At 45.2% G+C, this 18,224-nt stretch overlaps 1 protein-coding gene across 3 annotated transcripts in view; it reads left to right on the top strand.

The window, feature by feature from the left end:
• Positions 1–18,224, top strand: part of KMT2B (lysine methyltransferase 2B) — a 126,951-nt gene that overhangs the window by 77,813 nt on the left and 30,914 nt on the right. For all 3 annotated transcript variants that reach the window (XM_070764656.1, XM_070764653.1, XM_070764654.1), the window contains 8 exons: positions 2,114–2,206; positions 2,290–2,379; positions 5,631–5,704; positions 7,022–7,146; positions 11,408–11,511; positions 13,902–14,039; positions 15,684–15,842; positions 17,666–17,786. In XM_070764656.1, coding sequence (XP_070620757.1) covers positions 2,114–2,206; positions 2,290–2,379; positions 5,631–5,704; positions 7,022–7,146; positions 11,408–11,511; positions 13,902–14,039; positions 15,684–15,842; positions 17,666–17,786 — 904 coding nt within the window. The remainder of the gene's footprint in view (positions 1–2,113; positions 2,207–2,289; positions 2,380–5,630; positions 5,705–7,021; positions 7,147–11,407; positions 11,512–13,901; positions 14,040–15,683; positions 15,843–17,665; positions 17,787–18,224) is intronic.

The raw sequence follows: 18,224 nt of genomic DNA, 5'->3' as shown, positions 1-18,224 counted from the left end.
TGACTGTTTAATGCAAAGGGTGGGTTTTAAAAGTCCACGAGACCGCCTTCTGCCGCACGAATCCCAGCGACCGGTTAGGTCCCACAGATTGGGCCTTCTCCGGGTCCCGTCAACAAAACCATGTCGTTTGGCGGGCCCCAGGGGAAGAGCCTTCTCTGTGGCGGCCCCGGCCCTCTGGAACCAATCCCCTGGAGATTAGAATTGCCCCCACCCTCCTCGCCTTTCGTAAGCTCCTTAAAACCCACCTTTGCTGTCAGGCATGGGGGAACTGAGATATTCTTTCCCCCTAGGCCTTTACAATCCATGCATGGTATGTTTGTGTATATGGATGTTTGGTTTTACAATAAGGGTTTTTAGTTGTTTTAGTATTGGATTTACATGCTGTTTTTTATTACTGTTGTTAGCCGCCCTGAGTCTACGGAGAGGGGCGGCATACAAATCCAATAAATAGATAGATAGATAGATAGATAGATAGATAGATAGATAGATATTAGATTTGTTACTATGTACTGTTTTTGCCATTGTTGTGAGCCGCCCCGAGTCTGCGGAGAGGGGCGGCATATAAATCCAATAAATAGATAGATAGATAGATAGATAGATAGATAGATAGATAGATAGATAGATAGATAGATATTAGATTTGTTACTATGTACTGTTTTTGCCATTGTTGTGAGCCGCCCCGAGTCTGCGAAGAGGGGTGGCATATAAATCCAATAGATAGATAGATAGATAGATAGATAGATAGATAGATAGATAGATAGATAGATAGATAGATAGATAGATAGATAGATAGATAGATATTTATTTATTTTATTTATTTATTATTTGGATTTGTATGCCGCCCCTCTCCGAAGACTCGGGGCGGCTCACAAGTGAAAACAAATCATAAATAATCAATTAATTAAAATATTTAAAGATTTAAAAAAACCCATGTACTAACAGACACACACACAAGCATACCATGTATAAATTAAACGTGCCCAGGGGGAGATGTTTAATTCCCCCATGCCTAACGGCAAAGGTGGGTTTTGAGGAGTTTACGGAAGGCAGGAAGAGTAGGGGCAGTTCTGATCTCCGGGGGGAGTTGGTTCCAGAGAGCTGGTACCGCCACAGAGAAGGCTCTTCCTCTGGGGCCCGCCAACCGACATTGTTTGGTTGGCGGGACCCGGAGAAGGCCCACTCTGTGGGACCTAACTGGTTGCTGGGATTCGTGCAGCAGAAGGCGGTCCCTGAGGTAGTCTGGCCCGGTGCCATGAAGGGCTTTATAGGTCATAACCAACACTTTGAATTGCATCTTAGTTCCCCCATGCCTGGCGGCAGAGGTGGGTTTTAAGCAGCTTACGAAAGGCAAGGAGGGTGGGGGCAATTCTAATCTCTGGGGGGAGTTGGTTCCAGAGGATCGGGGCCGCCACAGAGAAGGCTCTTCCTCTGGGTCCCGCCAAGCGACATTGTTTGGTTGGCGGGACCCGGAGAAGGCCCACTCTGTGGGACCTAACTGGTTGCTGGGATTCGTGCAGCAGAAGGCGGTCCCTGAGGTAGTCTGGCCCGGTGCCATGAAGGGCTTTATAGGTCATAACCAACACTTTGAATTGTGACCGGAAACTGATCGGCAGCCAATGCAGACTGCGGAGTGTTGGTGTAACATGGGCATATTTGGGAAAGCCCATGATTGCTCTCGCAGCTGCATTCTGCACGATCTGAAGTTTCCAAACACTTTTCAAAGGTAGCCCCATGTAGAGAGCATTACAGTAGTCGAACCTCGAGGTTCTATCTAAGATAGATAGATAGATAAATACTCATTTAAATATATTAAAAAATATCTTTCCCCTACTTCACAGAAATTCATTTTTCACTGTTGTCTTGGAACGCATCCCCCGCAAAAAACAAGGGATCACTGTATATATATACACAATATATGTGCATATATGTCACAAAGATGCTTTTTTCAAGAGGCAACTGGACTTTTTGGTTTTTCTTTGAAGATGTTTTTCTTCTCATCCAAGAAGTTGCTTCAACTCAGAGCTTCTTGGATGAGCGTGGCTTATGGGCAGCAGGTAGAGATTTTAATCCGCATCACACCAGCACCTTTTTCTCACCTGTTTGTTCTCTACAGTGCTGTCCGGATGATGGCGTGAAGGTTCACTTCCGGCCCTGCGACCTACGCACCGTCAACAAGCTCTTTGAACAGGGTCATTACTCGTCCGTGGTGAGTGGAGAGAAGTATTACATGCTAGAACTGGGGAGCGGGGGCTCGTTGTGACCTCCATTGAGCTTTTTCTCTCTCTGCAGCACAGCTTCAATGAGGACATAGTGGGAGTCCTATTGGGACAAACAGAGGAAGAACAGGTCACCTCCTCTGCAAAGGAACTCTATATTGAGGTACGCCTCTCTCCTCACCTGGTGGAAGATTGGTTGGTTGGTTGGTTGGTTGGTTGGTTGGTTGGTTGGTTGGTTGGTTGGTTGGTTGGTTGGTTGGTTGGTTGGTTGGTTGGTTTATTTATTTATGCATTTATTTATGCATTTATGCATTTATGCATTTATTTATGCATTTATTTATTTATACATTTATTTATACATTTATTTATTTTGTCCAATACACAATGAGGGTTTTAGTGGGTATATATCTATATACACATAGTAAAATACATGATGAAGGTTATAGAAGAGATACTCATAGTAAAATACTGTATATCTAAGAAAGAATAGAAAAGAAGGCATAGTAATAGAACATATCAATGAAAGAATAGAAGAAGAGATATAGATATATAACAGAGCCGGGGTGGCGCAGCAGGTAGAGTGCTGTACTGCAGGCCACTGAAGCTGACTGGAGATCTGAAGGTCAGCGGTTCAAATCTCATCACCGGCTCAAGGTTGACTCAGCCTTCCATCCTTCCGAGGTGGGTAAAATGAGGACCCGGATTGTGGAGGCAATAGGCTGGCTCTGTTAAAAAGTGCTATTGCTGTTACGTTGTAAGCCACCCTGAGTCTAAGGAGAATGGCGGCATAAAAATTGAATGAATGAATGAATGAATGAATGAATGAATGAATAAATAAATAAATAAATAAATAAATTTCTTCTATTCCTATATATATATAGGAATAGAAGAAAGGTATAGGAGATATAGGAGAGCAATAGGACAGGGGACGGAAGGCACTCTAGTGCACTTGTACTCGCCCCTTACTGACCTCTTAGGAATCTGGATAGGTCAACTGTAGATAATCTAAGGGTAAAGTGTTGGGGGTTTGGGGATGACACTATGGAGTCCAGTAAGGAGTTCCACGCTTCGACAACTCGGTTACTGAAGTCATATTTTTTACAGTCAAGTTTGGAGCGGTTTAATATTAAGTTTAAATCTGTTGTGTGCTGTTGTGTTGTTGTGGTTGAAGCTGAAGTAGTTGCCGACAGGCAGGACATTGCAGCATATGATCTTGTGGGCAATACTTAGATCTTGTTTAAGGCATCTTAGTTCTAAACTTTCTAGGCCCAGGATTGAAAGTCTAGTCTCATAGGGTATTCTGCCTTGAATTCATTTAAGCTGATATAAGGGTCGAAGCATGCCTGCATGCAAAGAGTATCTGTTCCAGCTTAGCCTCACCTACTTTCTCTACGTATAACCTCTTGTCAGATTCAATCCTCAATCTGGGTATTGTATTGGCAGTTCTGTATTAGCAAAAACTTCAGAAGAGAAGGTTTTAGGGGTAGTGATTTCTGACAGTCTCAAAAATGGGTGAACAGTGCAGTCAGGCAGGAGATTGTGATCCCGCTGTATAGAGCGCTGGTGAGACCACATTTGGAATACAGTGATCCCCCGGGTATTGCGCTCCCGATCATTGCGAAACGGCTATATGGCGATTTTTGAACCCGGAAGTAAAAACACCATCTGCGCATGCGCGCCCTATTTTTCTATGGGCACGCATGCGTAGATGGCGCCGGGCAGATCAGCTGCTGGGCGGCTTCCCTGGGTCTTCCCCCTCTTGCTGGCGGGAGGGCGAAGCCCCCCCCAGCACCCACTCGCCGGCCGTTCGCCCGGCCACCCGCCGTTCGCCGCTCGCCCCGCCCTTCGCCCGGCCACCCGCCGTTCGCCCGGCTCGCCCGCCCTTCGCCCGGCCACCCGCCCTTCGCCCGCCGTTCGCCCGGCCACCCGCCCTTCGCTCGCTGCTCGCCTGGCCACCCGGGTTCGTTTGGCTTCGGGACATGCCGGCGGCGACGTTTTAAAACAGCCGCGCGGTTTACCAACTGAGTCCCGAAGACAAACGTCAAAGGCGAACTTCCGCGTTTGTCTTCGGGACTCAGTTGGGAAGCCGCGCGGCTGTTTTAAAACGTCGCCGCCGGCATGTCCCAAAGCCAAACGAACCCGGGTGGCCGGGCGAGCAGCGAGCCCGCCCTTCGCCCGGCCACCCGCCGTTCGCTCGCTGCTCGCCCGGCCACCCGGGTTCGTTTGGCTTCGGGACATGCCGGCGGCGACGTTTTAAAACAGCCGCGCAGCTTCCCAACTGAGTCCCGGAGACAAACGTCAAAGGCGAACTTCCGCGTTTGTCTTTGGAACTCAGTTGGGAAGCCGCGCGGCTGTTTTAAAATGTCGCCACCGGCATGTCCCGAAGCCAAACGAACCCGGGTGGCCGGGCGAGCAGCGAGTGAACGGTGGGTGGCCGGGCGAAGGGCGGGCGAGCGGCGGGCGCGGCAGCAGCGAGGAGTTTGCGTGGGCGGCGGGGAAACCCCAATCTTCGGCTCCTCGCTGCTGGGAAGTAAAAACACCATCTGCGCATGCACAGATGGTGTTTTTACTTCCGCAGTGCTACTTCGCGCAAAACCGATCATTGCGATGGGTCCTGGAACGGAACCCTCGCAATGATCGGGGGATCACTGTACTGTGTTCAGTTCTGGAGACCTCACCTACAAAAAGATATTGACAAAATTGAACGGGTCCAAAGACAGGCTACAAGAATGGTGGAAGTTCTTAAGCATAAAACATATCAGGAAAAGACTTCATGAACTCAATACTGTATAGTTTGGAGGACAGAAGGAAAAGGGGAGACATGATAGAAACATTTAAATATGTTAAAGGGTTAAATAAGATTCAGGAGGGAAGTGTTTTTAATAGGAAAGTGAACACAACAACAAGGGGGCACAATCTGAGGTTAGTTGGGGGAAAGATCAAAAGCAACATGAGAAAATATTATTTTACTGAAAGAGTAGTAGATGCTTAGAACAAACTTCCAGCAGACGTGATTGGTAAATCCACAGTGACTGAATTTAAACATGCCTGGGATAACCATAGATCCATCCTAAGATACAGGAAATAGTATAAGGGCAGACTAGATGGATCATGAGGTCTTTTTCTGCCATCAATCTTCTATCTTTCCATGTAAGCAACGTAGAAACCCAGTAAATAAATAAAGCACATTGGATGTTGGTTTGTGGTGCTAGAAGCACAATTACAATCAGAGTTAGGCGAACTGTTCCAAGTTAGAACAGCTGTCTGGACTGCAACATCAGATTTGGAAGTCGGTATCCTAGGTTTGCAAGTGATTATCCTGAGTTTGGAATACAGTTCTCGGTTTGTTTTGCTTCATGGGAACTGATGCCTCTCTGCATAGCCTTCTGAACAGCTCTGTCTTGTCTTTTCCAGCTGATGGGAAAGTATTTCAGTTGGTTCGATGCTCTGGACGTAAAGCACTGGACCCGTAACAGCTCCCTTCCCAAGTGAGTACTTGCAATCCAAAATAGGGAAGACTTTTCCAATGTCATGTTGCAGTGATGGCGAACCTTTTTTTCCTCGGGTGCCAAAAGTCGGTGCAAGTGCCCACACCCATAATTCAATGCCTGGGGAGGGCGAAAACAGTTCCCCTCTCCCCACGTAAGCCCTCTGAAGGCCGGAAATGGTCCTTTTCCCAACTTCTGGTGGGCCCAGTAGGCTCGTGTTTGGCCCTCCCCAGGCTCCAAAGGCTTCCCCGGAGCCATGAGAGGGTAAAAACGCCCCCCCCTATCCCTCAGAGGCTCTCTGGAAGCCAAAAACGCCCTCCCAGAGCCTCTGTGTGAGCCAAAAATCAGGTGGCCGGCACACACACACATGTTGGAGTTGAGCTACAGAAATGGCTAACGTGCCAGCAGATATGGCTCTGCGTGCCACCTGTGGCACCCTTGCCATAGGTTTGCCATCACTGTCATATTGAGTGATAGGGGAATCCATCAAATTGGGGCTGTTGATAGTAGAGATTCCCTTAGTTACACCATGAAATCAATTCTGTGCACCAAATTAATTGTGATCCCCAACCTTTATGACTCTATAGCGTGGCGGAAGAGAAGGGTATGATTTTGTGCACAAATGGCTCCCGCCATCTATGTGGCCCTGCAAGTGGTGCCTGGACCAGAAGGTGGGGACCTATGATCTATAGCAGAGGTCTTCAAACTTAGCAACTTTAAGACTTGTGGACTTCAACTCCCAGAATTCTCCAGCCAGCCCTGATCTATAGTATATAGAAATTCCTCCATAGAGTTTAAGAAAACACCAAGGCTTTAGAGGAACTTTAAAAAAAACCCACCCCACCAATAGAATTGTTCTTGTCTCCAAAAGTCCCAGCTAACACAAAAAAATTGATCAGAGCTTGGATACAAGAAAGAATTAAGTATACACCTGCAATCTTTCCATTTAAACAAATCATGTTTCAACAACCATCTTCTTGTAACTGTATGCTAATGCAGGATGCCAGTCCCATTTTATGGATCTGGAACTGAGTCCTGCAGATGATAGCTAGTGAAGGCACGGCATTAAAGCAGGAGTCTCCCACCTTGGCAACTTTAAGACTTGTGGACTTCAACTCACTGAATTCCTTAGCCAGCTATGGCCCTGCTAGAGTTGGCTGGAGAATTCTGGGAATTGAAGTCCACAAGCCTTAAAGTTGCCAAGGTTGGAGTCCCGTGGTCTACTGTACAACCTTTGCCTGTTTTAGGGGGGGAAATGTTGGATAGCCTCTACAGCTTCTGATGGTTTCCTGTCTTCTTCCTCCCCTCTTTTGATAGTGGCATGCTCCCCAATGCAGTCCTGCCTCCTTCTTCTGACCACATCTACGCTCAGTGGAGGCAGCCCCAAGAGGTCAGCTCGACTGCCAACAGCCATTTGAGTTCTGCTGGCCCCGAAAACTTAGGTAAGGCTTTGATGGAAAGACCTCCAGGCTCAGGCCTTTCCCCTTTGCTTCCGGACACCTTCAGAACAGGGGTGGAAGGCTCCCGGTTTGCTTGTGCCTGTCAGTCATTGGAGAGTCCATAGCGAAGGGAGCACGAGGCTCCGACCACCTGTTCGGACACTGCCATTGTGTTCTTTTACCCTCTGCCCAATTGCTAAAGGGGTTTTGTTTTGTTTTCTTTCTTTAAAAAAAATTTTTTTTTAAATTATTTTTCAAAAAAGACAAACAAAGACAAACAACATTAAACATTTAAGGAGCTACCATTGCTCCGCTTGTCGTAGAAGTCTAACTAGTACAGAAATATAAAACCCTAACTATTCTCAGATCAATGCAGAAATGTCACACGTGTCCATTACATTCTTATTAAATTTAACTCTATATTCTTTATGTTAATTATGTTAATTAAATTTCTTTATCTATAAAATATCATATACCTATTCAAAAAGATAAAATATAAAAAATACAAGAAAAAATAACACTTCTAACTTTATTATATTATAAAGAGGAAAAAAAGAAAAAAAGAACAAAAATTCTATGTTTATATTGTTTTTAAACTATTTCACTTTATCTTATAAATCTTCAAATAGTTATAAATTCTTACTTATTTAATTTTTAATACTATTTTTAAAATTCCACCAAAGTATATGACTGGTGGAATTTTAAAAGGGTTTTCTTATCACCCCCATATCTCCCCAATACATAGACATTTCCTTCTTTTGAGCCAGGTTTCTGTTCCAATAGTCCTGCAATCTGGCACTCTCTAAATATTTATATTTATAAATATTTATTTACTGTTTGTTTGTTAAATTTATTAGCTGCCCATCTCTCTGTGGGGCTACTCTAGATCAGTGTTTTTCAACCAGTGTGCCGCGAGACATGGTCAGGTGTGCCGCGAAGCTCAGAGAGAAAGAAAGCAAGAGAGAGAGAAAGCAAGAGAGAGAGAAAGAAATCAAGAGAGAGAGAAAGAAAGCAAGAGAGAAAGAGCGAGAGAAAGAGAACAAGAGAGAAAGAAAGCAAGAGAGAGAGAAAACAAGAGAAAGAAAGAGAGAGAAAGAGAGAGAAAGAAAGCAAAAGAGAAAGAAAGCAAGAGAGAGAGAAAGAAATCAAGAGAGAGAGAAAGAAAGCAAGAGAGAAAGAGCGAGAGAAAGAGAACAAGAGAGAAAGAAAGCAAGAGAGAGAGAAAACAAGAGAGAGAAAGAGAGAGCAAGAGAGAGAAAGAAAGAAAGAGATAGAGAGAAAGAGAGTGAGGGAAGGAGAGAGAGAGAGAAAGACATAGAGGGAGGTAGGGAGGGAGAGAGAAAGAGAGCAAAAAAGAGAGGAAGGAAGGAAGAGAAAGAAAGAGGGATGGAGAGAGAGAAAGAAAGAGGAAGGAAGGGAGAGAAAGAGGGAGGGAGAAAGAAATAGAGTGAAGGGGAGGAAGAGAGAGAGAGAGAATTTTTTTGTCCAAACTTTTTTTTAGCGCCCCCCCACCCCCGTCTCAATGTGCCCCAGGATTTCGTAAATGTAAAAAATGTGCCGCGGCTCAAAAAAGGTTGAAAATCACTGCTCTAGATGAATGGAGCATAAACAGGAGTAAAATAATAGAACTAGGAAATAATGAAAATACACCAAGATGATAACCAAAAAGACAATTGAATGGAGAGTATTGTACAAGGAACGGGAGTGGGGGAGTCTGCTGTCAATCAATCAACCACCTCCAGCGTGGAAGTGCCCCATTGGGTCATCAGGCCAACTAGCAGATACGCTGGATTACAAACTCCATCTTTCCAAGCCAGCCCCACACAATCAGAAGTAATAGTAATAGTAATAGTGTGTTGCACTTTGTGCAACAAAATTAAATGCCATCTTCAGCCTACGTTGTAACCATAAAAATAAAATACAAACACCCATCTTTCACATTCCATACAATTAAATTGAAAGCCCCTGATATTGCATTAATATTGCACTACACAGTAGAATTCAATAGAGTTGCTGCTCTGTTTTTCAGCCTACCCTGTTTCCCTGATAGTAAGACACCCCCGATTGTAAGACGTATCGGGGGTTTCAGGGGGGTCGGCTAATATAAGCCGTATCCCGAAAGTAAGACATATGTCTTACTTTCGGGGAAACACGGGGGTATTGCCAGAGGGGGAGCCCGATGACGTCGCTTCCAAGCTCCCCGCGCGCCTCTTGCCTTCGCCTCGCCGTGGCGCCACCGCCTCTTCCCCGGCTTGGCAAAGCGAAGGACCGTGCTGGTCCGAAGCGAGCCGAGCGGGCGGCGGCTTGCAGCGAAGGCGCTCGTCCCAGCAACTGAGTCCTGCCGAGGCTCGGCTGCAAGCGGCCAGCGAGGCCGACCAGCTCCGAGGCGAGCGGCCGGAGCTGCGCCCTCCTTCGCCCGCCTCCTTTCCGGCAGGCAGGTGGGGCTGCCCAACTGCGCAGAGCGGCTCCTCCCCTCCAGACACACGCTTCCCCGACACGCGTCTGTGGCTCCACGCGTGCACGCCGCTTGGAGCCCTGAGGTTGAACTTGGAAAAGGGCTCACGAGGCTCCTGTCCCGCGGCTGCCCTTCTGGACTCTGGGGAGATGCCTTCGGGAACGCGACCCTTTCAATTTTTTTCCAATGTAAGACATACCCCGAAAGTAAGACATAGTGGGGCTTTTGGGGGTAAAAAGAAAGTAAGACACTGTCTTACTTTCGGGGAAACACGGTATTTGTCCTTGTTTTTATTATCCTGTACAATCATCCAGGTGGTAATAGTTTTTTAAAAAGGGGATGAGATGGATCTTTAAGAATGTTTTGAAGTTTTTTAAGGCAGCGGGAGCTATAAAGTTCTTCCAAAGAGGGGAGGTGACATCCAATGACCCTTTGGGCCAAGGGTCTCCAACCTTGGCAACTTTAAGATTTGTGGACTTCAATTCCCAGAATTCCTCAGCCAGCTTTGCTTTACTGGCTGAGGAATTCTGGGAATTGAAGTCCACAAGTCTTAAAGTTGCCAATGTTGAAGAGCCCTGCTATGGGCAATGATGTTAACTCTCTGGAGCACTTTCCAATCTGCTACTGTACAAAGTTGTTGTTGTTGTTGTTGTTGTTGTTGTTGTTGTTGTTGTTGTTGTTGTTGTTGTTGTTGTTATTATTATTATTATTATTATTATTATTATTATTATTTATTGGATTTGTATGCCGCCCCTCTCCACAGACTCAGGGTGGCTAACAACAGCAGTAAAACAGTACAACAAAATCCAATACTAAAACACAGTTAAAAACCCATTATATAAAAACCAATCATACATACAACCATACCATACATAAAATTGTGAAGGCCTAGGAGGAAAGTGTATCTTAGTTCCCCCATGCCTGGCGGCAGAGGTGGGTTTTAAGCAGCTTACGAAAGGCAAGGAGGGTGGGGGCAATTCTAATCTCTGGGGGGAGTTGGTTCCAGAGGATCGGGGCCGCCACAGAGAAGGCTCTTCCTCTGGGTCCCGCCAAGCGACATTGTTTGGTTGGCGGGACCCGGAGAAGGCCCACTCTGTGGGACCTAACTGGTTGCTGGGATTCGTGCAGCAGAAGGCGGTCCCTGAGGTAGTCTGGCCCGGTGCCATGAAGGGCTTTATAGGTCATAACCAACACTTTGAATTGTGACCAGAAACTGATCGGCAACCAATGCTGACTGCGGAGTGTTGGCGTAACATGGGCATATTTGGGAAAGCCCATGATTGCTCTCGCAGCTGCATTCTGCACGATCTGAAGTTTCCAAACACTTTTCAAAGGTAGCCCCATGTAGAGAGCAGAGTTGACACAATTACTCTGTGCAGAGTACAGAGTAGAGAGTTACTGCAGAGTTACAGAGGTACTCTGACACAGAGTTAACACAGAGTTACTCTGTGAAGAGTATGAGAGTTACCATATGGCTCAGGGGTAGGCAACGTTGGCTCTTCTATGCTTTGTGGACTTCAACTCCCAGAATTCCTGAGCCAGTCATGCTAGCTGAGGAATTCTGGGAGTTGAAGTCCACAAGTCATAGAAGAGCCAACTTTGCCTACCCCTGATTTCTGGCATATTAGAAAGGCAAAAGACGGGTCTTTTTGGTTGTGCTTGAAGAGACTCTGGAGTTGTTTTTCCCCCCTGTGGAATCAAAACCCTGTCTCCTTTTGAGGATCTCTCTCCTGTGCTCTTTAAGGAAATATGAAAGGGGTTGCAGGGGATGGAGGTCAAAAGCCATTGTTTTACTTTCTCTCCTTGCAGCTGGGAAAGATGTAGAGCACGTCCCTCCGCAGCAGCTGTTGGCGGACCCTGAGGATAAGAGGCAGTGCGCTCTCTGTCTTCAGTTTGGAGATGCTCCTTCTAAGGTATGGCCCTGCTGGCTTCATCCCAAAGTCCTTGACTCTTAGAATGGTCAAGCTCAGGAAATCCTCCTACAAGATCTAATCATTCTAGTTTAATTTCTATGTGTATTCATTTTCTATCCAGTCATAAAATTTCACCCCATAATATTCTGTGTCTTCCTTGTCTTTCATTTTCATTGTCCGTCTATTCATCTCTACACAGAATAGAATTTTTTTTATTGGCCAAGTGTGATTGGACACACAAGGAATTTGTCTTGGTGCATATGCTCTCAGTCCAAAATTTTCTTAATCCCATCTCCTTCAGAAGGAATTTTTGTTGCTTTCCATTTTTGTGCATGTTTTATCGGGCTCTCTGGTAGACTCCTCCCAAAAATTCACAGGTACAAATTTCAGACACACACACGTTTGAAAATTCAAAACAATGTTCTTTATACCGAAAATTCAAATAAACGAAGCCCTCTTTTTGTATAGCAAAGAGCACTCGTCTCCAAACAAACTGGTAATTTGTACAAGTCCCTTATCAGTCCTGTGATACATAGCTTGTAGCTGTGAGGCAATTCACAGTCCTTCTTTCACAAAGTGAAACACACTTTGCTCTGGTTTAGTTTCAAAGCGGGGGAAAATCAGCACACAAAAAGTCAAAGTCAGTAAAGCAGTCACGAAACACAAAGATCAGATAATCCTCCACAAAGGCCAAACCCACAGGCTGCTATTTATAGCAGCCTCACTAATTACCACAGCCCCACCTAACCACAGGTGGCCTCATTTTCTTTGATAATAATCTCTCAGTTGTTGCTGCCTATGCATCGCTCTCCGCATGCGTGGCTGTATCATTAACTCTTGTTCTGAATCCAAGGAGGAGCTAGATAATTGATCTCCTTCTGAGCTGTCTGCCACACTCTCCTCCTCCCTGTCACTCATGTCTTCTTGGTCAGAGGAGCCTTCATCATCAGATTCCACCGGGGGCAAAACAGGCCTGGAACATGTGGATGTCTCCCCCACATCCACAGTCCTTGGGGCAGGAGCTGGGCCAGAGCTAACCACAACCGTGCAAATGCAAGTCTCTAGCTGCTCTGAATTTAGAAGGAAATGGAGAATGGGTGGTGGCAGACCCAGATGACAAAATTTGAGGAGGCAGCTTTAGATAAGTAGCATACACCTAAAATAAAGAATTGTATCTATAGAAATGGTTAGACTTTGACTGACTTCCACAATTGAGCCCAACATTTGTTTCTAAGCGAGACGATTGTTAAGTGAATTTTGCCCCGTTCTGCAACCTTTCTTGCCACGGTTGGTAAGTGAATCACTGCAGCTGTTAAGTTAGTAACACAATGATTGAATGAATCTGGCTTCCCCACTGACTTTGCTGATCAGAAAAAGGTGGTCACATGACCCCGGGATCCTGCAACCATTATAAATGCCAAGGATCCAAATTTTGATTGTGTGACCTCAGGTAAGCTGCAGTGGTCCTCTAAGTATGAAAAATGGTCATAAGCCATTTTTTTCTCAGTGTCGTTAGGGCTAACCCTAACAATAATGCTAGGCAATTGACCATGATGGGAGTCACAAACCCTATTAAATCAAAACCAAGTAAGCAGCCTAGAAATCTGTTGTGGTTAGCTCTGGCCCAGCTCCTGCCCCAAGGACTGTGGATGTGGGGGAGACATCCACATGCTGCAGGCCTGTTTTGCCCCCGGTGGAATCTGTTGATGAAGGCTCCTCTGACCAAGAAGACATGAGTGACAGGGAGGAGGAGAGTGTGGCAGACAGCTCAGAAGGAGATCAATTCTCTAGCTCCTCCTTGGATTCGGAACAAGATTTAATGATACAGCCACACATGCGGAGAGCGATGCATAGGCAGCAACAACTGAGAGATTATTATCAAAGAAAATGAGGCCACCTGTGGTTGGGTTGGGGCTGTGGTAGTTAGTGAGGCTGCTAAAAATAGCAGCCTGTGGGTTTGGCCATTGAGGAGGATTATCCGATCTTTGTGTTTTGTGCCTGCCTTGCTGAATTCGACCTTTGTGTGCTGATTTCCCCCCGCTTTGAAACTAAACCAGAGCAAAGTGTGTTTCACTTTGTGAAAAAAGAAGGACTTTGAATTGCCTCACAGCTGCAAGCTAAGTATCACAGAACTGATAAAGGACTTGTACAAATTACCAGTTTGTTTGGAGATGAGTGCTCTTTGCTATACAAAAAGAGGGCTTCGTTTATTTGAATTTTCGGTATAAAGAACATTGTTTTGAATTTTCAAACGTGTGTGTGTCTGAAATTTGTACCTGTGAATTTTCGGGAGGATTCTACCAGAGAGCTCGAGAAGAACAGAAATCCAAATAAATGAAATAAATACATAAAATAATAAATCCCCTCTCCTCCAAATCCCTCCTCTCTAGGATGCAGGGAGGCTGCTGTACATTGGCCAAAATGAATGGACTCATGTCAACTGTGCCATCTGGTCAGCGGAGGTCTTTGAGGAGAACGACGGCTCCTTGAAGAATGTACATGCTGCTGTGGCTCGTGGCCGGCAAATGGTGAGTTTGGGTCATTTTCATTCTTTCTCTCTCCTCTCTGCTCTCCTGTTTGAAGGAGCAGGGGAAGCACACCTTGGAATCATTTTTGCCTTTTATTAGAGATCATTTTTATCAGTGCATTCTGGTACATTTTGTACAGGATGTCAATGTTATAATGTGAATTCTTGCGCCCGAAATGCGAGTGGTACTCTCAGACCCAATTGTGTCCATAGTGGGTGCCAGCACTCAGCCCCACTCCCCCTCACAGTACACCCAGGCATCTGCCATTCACACAAATGAAGCTGTGCGCCTGCTTTTGCCCCTTGCACAAAATCTCCCCCCCTCTCCTTGCGTTGGGCCGCCAACCCAAAAAGGTTGGGGAACACTGGAGTCCAAGAGTGGCCAGGCCATTCCTGGTTTTTGTAGCTGACTGGGTTTGCTTAATGATTGTGGGAGAGATCGTAGAGAAAGGAGAGCGTGGCAAGCACAAGAAGTGTATGTGCTTATATGTCTCTTTCGTACGCTACAAAAGATAATTAGATGACAGCAAACTCAGTACAGTAGTGACTTCTGGGTTTGCTGATTAATTGATTGATTGATTGATTGATTAGACTTATATGCCGCTCTTCTCCAAGAACCCAGGGCAGCTTGCAGCATATACAAATACAAACACCAGCTCAAATGGCCAATATTTAAAACAATGTAAAACCCCAAATTTAAAATCATACAGCCCTAGTCACTCATACCATAGTCATACTAAAGTCCGGGGCTAGATGTTAAAGTTCAGCGGCCCCATGGCTTGCAGGCAAAGGTTAAGTTTTTAAAGCCTGCCAGAAGGCCAGGAGGGTTGGGGCGGTACGAATCTCCGGAGGGAGTTGGTTCCAAAGGGCCGGAGCCACCACAAGGAAGGCTCTTCCCCTAAGCCCCGCCAAACAACATTGCCTGGCCGACGGGACCTGGAAAAGGCTGAATCTGTGGGACCTGACTGGTTGCTGTGATACATTATTATTGTTGTTGTTGTTGTTATTATTATTATTATTATTATTATTATTATTATTATTTCAAAGCATAGTGATCTCATTTGCTGTGTTGTATTGACATAATAATAATAATAGTAATAGTAATAGTAATAGTAATAATATGCCGCCCCTCTCCAAAGACTCGGGGCGGCTCACAGCATAAAATAAAACAGTAAATACAACAACAATTTTTAATTAGTTTTTTAATTAATTCAAAAACTACATAAGCTAAAAACCCAATAGTATATTAAAAAACAACCAAACAAATTCAAATCACAGTCATACATCACATTTATTGGCCAGGGGGCCCCAAGATCTAATTACCCAAAGCCTGGTGACATAAGTCTTAAGACTCTTGCGAAAGGCAGGGAGGATGGGGGCAGTGCGAATCTCTGGGGGAGCTGATTCCAGAGGGCCGGGGCCCCCACAGAGAAGGCTCTTCCCCAAATGACATTGTCTGGCGGGACCTGGAGAAGGCCGACTCTATGGGACCTAACCAGTCGCTGGGCTTCATACGGCAGAAGGCAGTCCTGCAAGTAATCTGGCCATGAGGCTGGAGACGGTTTTACATAATTCTGGCCTGTTGTACCGACATGGTCATCTTTTCCTTGACCTCTCTCTCTCTCTCTCTCTTTTCCTGCTCCAGCGCTGTGAACATTGTCAACGCACTGGGGCCACGGTTGGCTGCTGCCTCTCTGCCTGTCTCAGTAATTACCACTTCATGTGTGCCCGCCTCTGCCATTGTACTTTCCAGGAGGACAAAAAAGTTTTCTGCCAGAAGCACGTTGACCTGCTGGATGGAACGGTAAAAAGGATTGGGGGGGGGGGGGGGAGGGAATGAAATGGCAGGAGGAGAATTGCCAGGGGATATTAATAGAATGCTAAACATACAATGGACAATCACTAAGGAAAACGGCAGTACAGTGTTCTCTCGCTTTTCGCGGGGGATGCGTTCCGAGACCGCCCGCGAAAGTTGAATTTCCGCGAAGTAGAGATTCGGAAGTAAATACACCATTTTTGGCTATGGACAGTATCACAAGCCTTCCCTTCACACTTTAAACCCCTAAATTACCATTTCCCATTCCCTTAGCAACCATTTACTCACCATTATTACTGGTACTCACCATTGAATAAGACACTTAGTGATCCTGATATTTATAAACATAATTATTTATTAACAATATTTTTTTTGTTATTTATTTGCAAAAATTATTACTTTGGTGATGACATATGATGTCATCGGGTGGGAAAAACCGTGGTATAGGAAAAAAACCGCGAAGTATTTTTTAATTAATATTTTTTGAAAAACCGAAGCTATTTGCGAAGTTCGAACCCGTGAAAATCGAGGGAACACTGTATTAGTTAAAAGCAACGCGATGGGAGAATTTAGAGAAATAAAACAAGCAGCAATAGAAAGCGCTCAGGCGGTAATAGTTTTGGGTTGGAAGGATGCGACAAAATGGACAATGCAAAATTGGTATAGGTACATGGTGGACCATATTCAACTTGAAATTATGGATAAAAGGATAAATTTGGATAATGAAACTGAATTGAGACAACTGATGGGACGGTGGGACAAGGTAAGACGGTATATGACGAGTAGAATCCGAGACCAAGCTACAAGAAATAAATTGGAATCACTCTATAAAATGTAAATAGATATGTTGCTCTTGGGTCAAAGTGGATTATATAAGAAACACCCCCGATTGGTGGTGGGGTTTGTGTGTGTGTCGGGGTGGTGGGAACATAGAAACATAGAAGACTGACGGCAGAAAAAGACCTCATGGTCCATCTAGTCTGCCCTTATACTATTTTCTGTATTTTATCTTAGGATGGATATATGTTTATCCCAGGCATGTTTAAATTCAGTTACTGTGGATTTACCAACCACGTCTGCTGGAAGTTTGTTCCAAGGATCTACTACTCTTTCTACTACTCTTTCATTTCACTATGCACTGTTTTATGTCGTGTGTATATTAAACTTGTTAAAAATTAATTTAAAAAAAATTTTTTTTTAAAAAAGAGAATTGCCAGGGGGAGGAGTGGACAATGCAGGAATTGGGGACATGATAGAAACCGGGGGGACATGATAGAAACATTTAAATACGTTAAAGGGCTAAATAAGGTTCAAGAGGGAAGTGTTTTTAATAGGAAAGCGAACACAAGAACAAGGGGGCACAATCTGAAGTTAGTTGGGGGAAAGATCAAAAGCAACGTGAGAAAATATTATTTTACTGAAAGAGCAGTAGATGCTTGGAACAAACTTCCAGCAGACGTGGTCGGTCAATCCACAGTAACTGAATTTAAACATGCCTGGGATAAACATAGATCCATCCTAAGATAATAAAATACAGGAAATAGTATAAGGGCAGACTAGATGGACCATGGGGTCTTTTTCTGCCGGCAATCTTCTATGTTTCTATGAATGTCCATTAACGCTGGGATTAAAAGGTCACGGCTGGGAGAGTTTTGCCGCTTCCGGCCTTTGAAAGCTGGTGGAGCGAGCTAAGTTTTCCATAGGTGTACGATCTGCAAAGAATGTGGCATTTGTGTGTGTGTGTGTACGTATACTGGTGACACCATTATGAATAAGCAGTATGTGAAGCTGTCATTCTGCCTGCCCTCTAGGAGATCGTCGCCGAAGATGGGTTTGATGTCCTACGACGAGTCTATGTGGACTTTGAGGGAATCAGCTTTAAGAGGAAATTTATGGTGGGCCTGGAGCCGGATACCATCCACATGATGATAGGTACTTGAGGGGGTGCGAACAAGCAGCGGTGGGCTAAGGAAGCGGTGGGCTACGGCAGTGTTTCCCAACCTTGGCAACTTGAAGATATTTGGACTTCAACTCCCAGAATTCCCCAGCCAGCGAATGCTGGCTGGGGAATTCTGGGAGTTGAAGTCCAGATATCTTCAAGTTGCCAAGGTTGGCAACACTGGGCGAGTAGACGAGCTTTACTTCTCCCATAAGGTGGAGGTTCTCATGGTAGACGTGGGGAATGAATTTCCGGGTTCGGAGGTAAAGGAGACCTGATCTAAAAATGTCCCTGCAGCCCTCATGTTCTGTTCTGGCAGCGCTCATGCTCAGATTGCATAGAAGCATGAGAGCATTGCATGCTCGAGAACGGGTACTCCCCCCCCCCATGGAAATGAATGGGAGCAATTTATAGACACCGGTTCACATCAG

This window comes from Erythrolamprus reginae, chromosome 11, assembly GCF_031021105.1.
Source record: "Erythrolamprus reginae isolate rEryReg1 chromosome 11, rEryReg1.hap1, whole genome shotgun sequence".
Taxonomy (NCBI): Eukaryota; Metazoa; Chordata; class Lepidosauria; order Squamata; family Dipsadidae; genus Erythrolamprus; species Erythrolamprus reginae.
Note: the sequence above shows the minus strand (reverse complement) of the source record. Positions and strands in the feature narration are given on the sequence as shown.